Below are 10,847 nucleotides of genomic sequence, written 5' to 3' on the forward strand. Positions count from 1 at the left end.
CGGGAGAGTCCGTGCAACCATTCCCTCCCTACACGGGCACATGAAGCTACTCGCAAGCATCGGGGCACCTTCCGAGCCCCACACCACCTCTTTCTGCCCAGCCACCTACGCGCATCAGAGCCTCAGGCATGCTCATCCTCACCCGCAAGACGGAAGAATAGCTGGCGACCCCCAGCCCTTCACCTCCCTTTCTGTCTCTTAAGCTCTCGTTCCTCATCCACACACCGTGCGCTCCTAACTTAACACGGAGGTCGAACAAACGCCCTCCGGAGTCCCAGCTTGCATGCGATGATTAGAAGAGCCCCGGACGGCATCAGTCAAGCCCTCGAGCCGGACTCAGAACAAAGAGCCCCCCGCTGCTTACCTGAGAGCCACAGGCGAGGGTCGCCCAAAGCGCCCCGTGACGGCTACCCCCGCCGCTTCCTTACCTTCCATCTCCTTGGTCTCGCCGCAGTTCATCGCCAGAGCCCGTTCATGGCCCCCTCCCGTGTCCGGCAAGGGGTTGCCTTTGGAGCGGAATTCCGCGAACATCAAGCGCATGCGGCCCGAGGCGCGGGGATGGGCGGCGGGATTCAGACGATCGGCGGTCTCGCGCAAAGAGGTCCGGGCTGGGCGGGGCAGGACAGGAGCCCGTGTTGCTGCCGCTCGTGTGGACGGAGCCCGGCGCTCTCCTCCTCTCCACGTTCAAGACACTTCGGCAAAGTGGCCAGCGCTCGCCTTGCGCACCGCCTATCACTGCAAATCCGCCTCCTCCTCTTTCCCTCCTCCCTTCCCGCTTTTGTCTCTTTCTGTCTCTCTCTCCCCTACTCTCAAGTCACCCGACGCTGCTGCTGCTACTGCCGGATCGGAGGGAGACGATGCTCAAACACGCCCCTCGCCGACATCCCTGCAAGGTCATCCTCGCCGCCGCCCGTGCCAGCCCCTGCCTCGTTGCGCAGCGAGGCGCACGGCAGAGTCCAACAACAAGGCGATCATTTCGCCTTCGCCGCCGCCGGTCCTCCCACCCCGAGCTGGGCGGGGAAGGGCCGCGGACGCAGCGGCTGCCTGCAAGTCCCGGACAAAGCCCGGCAAGCAGGCGAGGCGTGGTGCTGCTGGTGGCGGCGCGCCTTGGAGCGCCGCTGCGCGCGTCTCCAGCGCGCCGAGAGCCCTTCGCCGGCGCCTGGGCTGGGCCCAGCAGGCACGACCCCGGCTCCGGCAGGGAGGAGAAGCTCTCCGCGAGGTTGCGAAAGGAGGAGGAGCCGCGGGAGGCGGGAGCCGCCGGGATCGGGCCTGCAACCTGCCGGGGAAAGGAGCCGGGAGCCGTATGGCGTGCCCAACCGAGAGGTGCTTCGTAGCGCGGCTGGCGAGAGCGCGTTTGCGGATCGAGATGGATGGAGGCGAAGTCAAGGCTCGCGGGCCACCTCTCGGCCGCCAGGCCAGCGTGGGCACCATCCGGCCGGGTGCTGGCTGGCTCCGGCGAGCAGCAACTCTCCCTGCGCGATCCCGCCCATCCCACCGCTGGCTTTTCACCGGCGGCCACCGCCCCGAAGGGCTCTCGGCTTGGCCGGCTGCCGCGCAAAGGCGCTCTCGGGGAGGCCTCCGCCGTCGCCGTCGCCCCGCGCTTGGGCGCGCACGTGCTCCCGCTGCGCACACGCCCCGATCCGCCTCGCCCTGCCCTGCCTCTGGTTGGGCTGGTTTTCCCAGCCGTACCTGGTGTTATTTATTTCTATCTTTATTACCCCACGCCTTTTGCAGTGCAATACTATGCATATCTACCCAGATCAATGGCTTGCTCCCAAGTAATCCTATGCACGCTTACCTCGGAGAGCAACCCAATCGAAATCATTGGAGCTTTGTGTGGGCATCTAGAGGGTTGAACTGATTAATCTTTTAGTTTATTATTATTATTAAGAATGCCATTGGCTTTATTGCTATTTGGGGGTGTTTTAAACTACAGACTGTCTTTTCTTAAGCTGCTTCTCAGCCACTTTCAGAATTAAAATAAAATAAAACATACTCTGAGATCGGAAGACTCATCTGTCATTTAGCCTCAAGCCACCATAGGGGAGGGATCAGCCATTATATATTTGTAGCCAAATGCCAACGTCTTTCTAGAGTTGCCTGTTTTACTCCTCCCTCTCTCGGGTCCTTTGTTTTCCCCACCCCCCCTCCTGATTAATGGTTGCTATTAGCTAGTCGGTTAGGGATAAGGCGGGTGCCATCCAATGTACACAGCGCTTGACAACAGCAGTCAGAGAGACGGGGAACTAGCCACCTCCTGAGGAGCTGAGCGGCTGTGCCTTGACAGCAGGGAAGACAGAGGAACATAGGAAATAGAAGGACACAGGAAACTGCCTTGCACTGAGACAGACCATCTGAATCCATACTGTCTTCACTGGCCAGCAGTAGCTCTCGTAGGGTTGAAAGGGACCACATGGGTCATCTAGTCCAACCCCCTGCAATAGGAAACTTTTGCCCACGGTGGGGCTCGAACCCATGACCCTAAGATTAAGAGTCTCATGTTCTAGCCTTCTGCATGCAATGCCGTCCTTCTACCCTGAGCTACAGCTCTTCCTTGACAAAGGGAGGAAGAAAGGAGACACTGTGAGGGATGCAGGTTTCCACAAGTGCCGTCAGAGCTGTGGAAGTTTGGTTATATTGGGGCAGGCATGGCCAAACTTGGCCCTCCAGCTGTTTCGGGACTACAATTCCCATCATCCCTGACCACTGGTCCTGTTAGCTAGGGATGATGGGAGTTGTAGTCCCAAAACAGCTGGAGGGCCAAGTTTGGCCAGGACTGGTACGCCTGAAGATTTAAGGCATACCAGTGACCCTGAGAGCAAAAAATTGGGCTATCCAAAGAAGGCCCTGGATTACAGTCATACCTCATGTTACATTTGCTTCAGGTTGAGCGTTTTCAGGTTACATCCTGCGGCAACCCAGAAGTACCAGAACAGGTTACTTCCGGGTTTCGCCGCATGCGCAGACGCTGTCATCACAAAATGACATCATGCGCATCTGCAGAAGCAGCGAATTGTGACCTACGCGTGCGGAGACGCGGGTTGCATTCTTTTCAGGTTGCGAACGGGCCTCTGGAACGGATCCCGTTCGCAACCAGAGGTACCACTGTACTTACTCAGGCAACAGAGTCACTGCCGAGTGTTCCAGTGATCTATTATGTCTCCACTTGTGGATTATTGAACACACCATTTGTAGCGAGCATATGGAAGGGAGCGCGTGTGATGAAAATACAATGCAATGACTCCCAGCGTGCAAGAATATTGCAGAAGGCCTCTATGAAAAGCCATAAAGCAGAAATAGACTTCAGTGTTACGTATTATGGCTTCTTCAACCCATAAAAATGGTCAGAGGGTGGCCGTTTCATATCTTCAGATATGCCCATAGAAGGAAGGGGTTCCCGTTTTTACAGCAAAAGGAGCGTGTGGTCCAGGGTGCCAAACATCCTCCCCCCCCCCCAACTTACGTCCCCTCAGGTATTTTACCCCACGTCATGTGGGGTCACTTCTGGCTGAGGATAAGACTGCTGGTAGAGGGGTGGATAAGCTGTGGGGTGGACACATAGCAGCATGCTAGAAACTCGGATATATATTATCTAGGTGCCAAGTGGCTCCTGAAACCAGGGTCACAGTTGCCAAAATGGAATGTCTAGTTGCCATTTGGGGGCCTGATGGCTCCAAAGCCGTGTTTTTCAATACCACTTTTGGGTTCCTGAAATTTGCTCTGACCGTGCAGATAAAGTATCGCAGACAGAATTCTACAGGATGTGCCGTTAGTGTGTGAAAACGGTCAGGATCCAACCCAGGCATGCACCTCCAGGCGGTGGAGACTTCAGGGGCAAAATGCTCCTGGCACCTAATGAATTTCAAACGCTGCACAGCAGATCTAGTCCTCCGTCAGGGATGGGGAGAAGGCAGATTGGGGTCTACTGGGAGATAGGCAATGATCTTACACTCACATGTTTAGCAATATCAGCATAAGTGTTCTCCCCAGAAAGCCCATCTAATCTAGCATCCCGTTTTCACAGTGGCCAACCAGAAGACTGTGAGTAGCCCTCAAGCTGAGCTCAGCAGCACTAGAGTTAGTTGTTGTTTGTTGTTTAGTCGCTTAGTTGTGTCCGACTCTCCGTGACCCCATGGACCAGAGCACACCAGGCACTCCTGTCTTCCACTGCCTCCCGCAGTTTGGTCAAACTCATGCTGGTAGCTTCAAGAACACTGTCAAGCCATCTCGTCCTCTGCTGTCCCCTTCTCCTTGTGCCCTCCATCTTTCCCAACATCAGGGTCTTTTCCAGGGAGTCTTCTCTTCTCATGAGGTGGCCAAAGTAGTGTAGCCTCAGCTTCAGGATCTGTCCTTCCAGTGAGCACTCAGGGCTGATTTCCTTCAGAATGAAGAGGTTGGATCTTCTTGCAGTCCATGGGACTCTCAAGAGTCTCCTCCAGCACCATAATTCAAAAGCATCAATTCTTCGGCGATCAGCCTTCTTTATGGTCCAGCTCTCACTTCCATACATTACTACTGGGAAAACCATAGCTTTAACTATATGGACCTTTGTCGGCAAGGTGACGTCTCTGCTTTTTAAGATGCTGCCTAGGTTTGTCATTGCTTTTCTCCCAAGAAGCAGGCGTCTTTTAATTTCGTGGCTGCTGTCACCATCTGCAGTGATCATGGAGCCCAATAAAGTAAAATGTCTCACTGCCTCCATTTCTTCCCCTTCTATTTGCCAGGAGGTGCTGGAGTTAGTTAGACAGCTCTAAAGTATTCCGAAATGCATCCCAACCTTCTGTATGGCTACCATCCTCTTTGCTGACATAGTGCTAGCCATTGACCTTCACGTAGTTTTCCCCCCTGTTTTGGAGCAGATGGAGTCAGCATTGTCTTTTTAATTTATTGTTTGGGACAAAAGTGTTTAAGAGCTCCCGTTACTCCATTTAAATTCACCAGGTTTCACGACCCGCTCCCCTTTAATTTGACCGTATAACTGGAGAGACAGTAGTGTAAAGGCCCATGAAAAATTAATCAGGCTTATTCCAGGGGAGCGGGATAAAAATAAATAAAAAGATGACTCCGATTCAGCATAATAAGAAATCCAATATAACGAATCCCGGCCGTGGCTAATGATCTTATCAGCATGCAATGTACACTACAGGCCACAGAAGGAGAATAACCTCATTGGCTTTGACAGGTTGTTCTAGCCAGCTAAACAGAACAGTCACTGCAGATATGCCCAGCAAGGGGAGAGGATGTTGACAAGGAAAGAGGTGAGGGTGTGTTAGCATGGGTGACCTTCAGGAGATGCAACAATTTCCCTGTCCCCATTCCCCTTGCCAGCCCACCAGCTGCTGCTCCCCTGGCTGGCGTGTCTCATCAGACAGGTCTCTGCTGTGGGTTTGACCTGATGTGTCCCAAGGTCAAGGCAGGACCAGCTCAGAACGGGTGTGGTGCTAGCGGCTGCAAAGTCCCTGGAAAACCAAGGACTCCTCTAGGCAACCTATCTACTGACCATTCGTCCAGATTTGCCTGTGCAAAGCAGATTACAGCGGTACCTCGGGTTAAGAACTTAATTCGTTCTGGAGGTCCGTTCTTAACCTGAAACTGTTCTTAACCTGAAGTACCACTCTAGCTAATGGGGCTTCCTGCTGAGGCGGCTAAGCTATTTCTGGGTCAGCGGAGTCTGTAACCTGAGTGTCTGTAACCCAAGGTACCACTGTATAGGCAATGGTCAAAGCCACAACATATATTTTAAGCACACGACTCCCCTCCGCTCCCCGAATCCTGGGAACTGTGCTTCATTACAGGCAATGGGAATGCTAAACCACAGTCCCCAGGATTCGTTTATGGGGTCAGGGCTGTCTTAAGCATATTCGGTGCCGTGGTGCAAAGTTCCCTCCAGCAGCACCCTCCCCCATTTCCCAGAGTTTTTTTAGGGAGACTGGCAGGGCTGGAGGAGGTGGGCAGTGGCTGGAGGGCGACTCCTCTGGCGGGGAAGAGGTGGAGGCTGGACGCGGCACCTCCTGGCTCAGCTGGACGCTTCGTGCCGCAGTGGCCACGGCAGACGGAGGCTCTGGGCGTGGCGCTGCTTCAGCGAGGACAGCGAGCTGATGCCGGGAGGGGCCGCATCCAGCCTCTGCCTCTTCCCTGGCGCCCTCCAGAACCTGGTGCCCTGTGCCACTAGCATCTATGTGTAAGACGCCCTTGTACGCGGGAGCCATGTGCTTTAAAGGACTTATCGTTCTTCCATCTTTGAGACCCAAGGTAGAGCACACAGGTTTGCAAAGAGTTTCCTATGCAGGCACCAAACAGAAAATGTAGGTTGTGCTGGATCCGACCCATAGGTGCCCGTCTTGTTCAGCACCCTGCTTCCTGCGGTGAACAACCAGTTGCCCACAGAAAGTCCACAAGCAGGCCATGAGGGAAAGGGCCTTCTGTTGTCGTTCTCCATCAGCTGGTCTTCAGAAGCCTGGTTCCTCTGATCCCAGAGTTACAGCATGTAGAAATCTGGCCAGTTTGCAGAGGAGGACAACCAAGATGATCAAAGGTCTGGAAACCAAGCCTTATGAGGAATAGCTGAAGGAGCTGGGTATGTTTAGCCTGGAAAAGAGGAAGCTGAGAAGAGATATGTGATAGCCATTTTCAAACATCTCAAGGGCTGTCGCATGGAAGAGGGAACAAGCTTGTTTTCTCCTGCTCTGGACAGAAAACAATGGCTTCAAGTTCCAAGAATGGAGATTCCGATTAAACGCCAGGAAGAACTTTCTGACGGTAAGAGGTGTTTGACAGTGGAATGAACATTGTCGGGACGTTGTGGGCTCTCCTTCCTTGGAGAGGTTGGATGGCCATCTGTCATGGATGCTTTAGCTGAGATTCCTGCATTGCAAGGGATTGGAATAGAGGACACTTGAGGTCCCTTCCAACTCTACAATTTCTGTGAAATCAGGACTTGTAGCCAGTGGACAGCCCTTAAAGGTACCCCTGCCCATACGGGCCAGTCTTGACAGACTCTAGGGTTGTGCGCTCATCTCACTTAAGAGGCCGGGAGCTGGCGCCGTCTGAAGACACTTCCGGGTCACGTGGCCAGCGTGACGAAGCTGCACTGGTGAGCCAGCACCAGTGCCGCACACGGAAACGCCGTTTACCTTCCCTCTATAAAGCAGTACCTATTTATCTACTTGCACTTAAGGGTGCTTTCGAACTGCTAGGTGGGCAGGATCTGGGACCAAATGACGGGAGCTCACCCCACCGCGGGGATTCGAACCGCCGACCATGTGATCGGCAAGTCTTAGGCACTGAGGTTTTACCCACAGCGCCACCCGCGTCCGGACAGCCCTTATCCTTCCTGAATTTGTTGCAGCAAGGTCGTTCCATTACATGAACCAGTCCTAGGCCAGGGTTGGGAAATATTTTTCAGGCTGAAGGCCACTCTGCCATCTGGGCAACCTTCCAAGGACCACATGCCAAGGATGGGCAGGGCCAGGGACAACAATGTACTGTATTTTTTGCTCTATAAGACTCACTTTTTTCCTCCTAAAAAGTAAGGGGAAATGTGTGTGCGTCTTATGGAGCGAATGCAGGCTGCGCAGCAATCCCAGAAGCCAGAACAGCAAGAGGGATCACTGCTTTCGCTGCGCAGCGATCCCTCTTGCTGTTCTGGCTTCTAGGATTCAGAATATTTTTTTTCTTGTTTTCCTCCTCCAAAAACTAGGTGCGTCTTATGGTCTGGTGCGTCTTATAGAACGGAAAATACGGTAAATTTTAGCATTTCACTAAATGTTTCTATACCTCTTGCTCTCCCAGGCAAGTAGGAAGCATTCTTCCAGCCAGACTCTCCCCAGATGTGCTCCAGTGGGTTTGGTGAGCCCCTAGAATAGATTTGGGGGACAGGAGGAGAGTCCTGTTGCACAAACAGAAATCCTTGCACTGTTCGGTTGTGGGTTTGTTTTGTTTTTTTGAAGGGTGGAGTGTTTTGCTTTAAATGCATGGTTAGCACTGCTTTGGATGCGACCCTGTGTTCCAGTTGGTTGGGAGTCAACAGCCAGGTTGGATGTCAAGTAGGTAGCTATCTCTTTCATGAAACAGCCAGATTCTTCCTTCCTCAACCACAAGCACATTAAAACCCTGTATTTTTAAACCTTGCGACTAGGGAAGTCGTCAACGAATCGCACCGATTCCTCGCCAACGTGAGAAGGCTGACATGCAGAAATACCCAGGGAGACAATTCCAGGCTGCTTGGCGGTTTCTATTTCCGTGCTTTCTCTCTGCGACCACGAAATCTTGGAAACTTCGTTGCTTCCATGAAATCCCAGACTCCCTTGAAGCGCCCAGCTTGAGGAGAAAGAAAAATACCCAGCATTCCAGATCTCAACCAAACTGCTGAAGCTGGCAAAACGGTTATTATTAGAATTACCGTATTTTTTGCTCTATAAGACTCACTTTTTCCCTCCTAAAAAGTAAGGAGAAACGTGTGTGCATCTTATGGAGCGAATGCAGGCTGCGCAGCTATCACAGAAGCCAGAACAGCAAGAGGGATTGCTGCTTTCACTGCACAGCGATCCCTCTTGCTGTTCTGGCTTCTGAGATTCAGAATATTTTTTTTCTTGTTTTCCTCCTCCAAAAACTAGGTGCGTCTTGTGGTCTGGTGCGTCTTATAGAGCGAAAAATACGGTACATCTGGCAGGAAATGGAGTGCCCTCTCCTCTTCCTCTGAGTTGTCCCACAAATGGTGATTATTCCAAGTAAACTATTAGCTGACACTAGCAGATTTCCTGGCTCCTGAGGGTGGAAGCTGGAAAAAAAAAAATCTGTAAAAAAATAGGCCTTGGTAAATGATCCACAGTTGTTGCGGAGACTTGGTTCTCGTTTAAAGTTATGTAAATGATATGCAGAGTTGTGTGCCTAGATTGGTCTCTGGCAAGTCAACATTTTCTCTCCATCTCTTCCTCTCTCTCTCATGAGCTCTTAATGGGTCAGCATCTGTTTGTTCTCTTTCCTCTTCAATTTGCTTGTGTAATTGTATCTTGCCGGCCTTCTTCTCTCCCTTCAGTCAGATGCTCAACTGTTCCTGTTTACCAGAGACAGCCGCATTATCTGATGCCCGTCCCCTGCACATCCTTATTTTTACCCTTTCAGAATGCATGAGCCATTCTCCGGGTGCCAGTCCCCCTACTTATCGTAAGTCCACAGAAATAGAAGGCCACATCTGCACCAAACATTTGAAGTGCAAACATGCCACTTTAAGAGTCATGGAATCCTGGGAACTGTAGCATGTTAAGGGTGCTGAGAGCCAATCAGAAGGTCGGCGGTTCGAATCCCCATGACGGGGTGAGCTCCCATTGCTCGGTCCCTGCTCCTGCCAACCTAGCAGTTCGAAAGCACGTCAAAGTGCAAGTAGATAAATAGGTACCACTCCAGCGGGAAGGTAAACAGCGTTTCCGTGCACTGCTCTGGTTTGCTTTGTCATGCTGGCCACATGACCCGGAAGCTGTCTGCGGGCAAACGCTGGCTCCCTCGGCCAGTAAAGCGAGATGAGCGCCGCAACCCCAGAGTCGTCCACGACTGACCTAATGGTCAGGGGTCCCTTTACCTTTACTCCCCCCAAAGAGCTATAATTCCCAGATTTCCCTTGAAATCTCTTCCTTGGCTCTGCTGGGTCAAATCATCCAGATCAGATCCCAGCCTCGCAAAGCAGCTCAGGGCCGGCGTGGCAGGCTCTGTGACCCTCTGTGTTCCACTCCCCCGGTGCGCTCACAACTGCCCCGGGCACCAGCAAGCCATGCTACGCCACTAGGAAAACCAGGGGGAGGGAAAAGGAATGAAGTATCCTGCAGGAGGGAACTGAACAGGAGAAGCATGACTGCAGCATTTTGTCGCAGGCCCCCCTCGCATCTTCCTAACACACTTTGTTTTTCGCTGCTCAGATCTGACCACCCGCTTCCCGTGCAGAAGCAATCAGATGTTGGTAGCTTGTGACTTGCGGGCCTTCTGTTGATGTACCTCCCTGGGACCAATGAATATTTCAGGAAGAATGTTTACCTAATGCACAGTTGATTTTGCTAAATAGGCCACCCTGCCTTCCGAGAGTTGCAGCAGCCCTGCGCAATAATTGAGAAAGAATACTTCCCACAAGCGTTAATTCAGGAGCTGCTCAGACAAGTTTCCAGGTTTGCTTATTTAAATAATAATAATAAGAAAAAAGCAGCTGAAACGAAGATGGGCCTCTGATCGTCTCTTTGGCGCTGCGGCTTTTTACCTGAATGCAAGAAATGGTGGCACAGATCAGCAGGTGCAAAAAATATGATCAAAATCTACAGTCGAGGATGACGACGCAATCTCTCCCCAGCCCTCTGGAGTTTACTTTCCAATTTGCATGGAGAAACGTTTCCCAGGCTGTTTCTTTCCCTTCAATTACACTTCACACCTCACACACTCAAGAAGCTGTGGCGCTATGTGCGATGTGCTGCGTTAGTCAGCTCGGTGTGTGAGTGCATATGTGTATGTGTGAAGGAACAGCCGAGAAGACGTGGGCGCACATTTTGCAACATTTAAGCGTGCGTCTAATTAACACACAGGCAGCCCAAACAAACTGGTGATTTCATTCCATCTGTCGCTGGCTCCAAATGTGTCTATTAAATAGGTATGATGCCCATTCCGCCCACGACCCTCCAACCCCAGAAATCAGTGAATGGATTCCAAATATTGCACTTCTTTCTTTATTAAATTCATTTAAATAAATGAATTTTTAAAAATAAATAAATCCCAGACCAGTCGTCAAATTACACTGTCAAATACGTAATGTAAACAGTCCCATTGACTCTTCTGCACAGCAGATTTTCCAGAGGCTAATTGGCAATGAT

The 10,847-nt window shown here is 51.9% G+C and overlaps 1 protein-coding gene across 2 annotated transcripts in view; it reads right to left on the reverse strand.

Moving 5' to 3' along the window:
• Positions 1 to 2,000, reverse strand: part of SAMD10 (sterile alpha motif domain containing 10) — a 54,064-nt gene extending 52,064 nt beyond the window's left edge. For both annotated transcript variants that reach the window (XM_083447669.1, XM_083447670.1), the window contains exon 1: positions 429 to 2,000. In XM_083447669.1, the coding sequence (XP_083303795.1) occupies positions 429 to 540 (112 nt within the window). In that variant the 5' untranslated portion in view covers positions 541 to 2,000. The remainder of the gene's footprint in view (positions 1 to 428) is intronic.
• Positions 2,001 to 10,847: the final 8,847 nt, after the last annotated feature.

This window comes from Podarcis tiliguerta, assembly GCF_965153285.1.
Source record: "Podarcis tiliguerta genome assembly, chromosome: 6".
Taxonomy (NCBI): domain Eukaryota; kingdom Metazoa; phylum Chordata; class Lepidosauria; order Squamata; family Lacertidae; genus Podarcis; species Podarcis tiliguerta.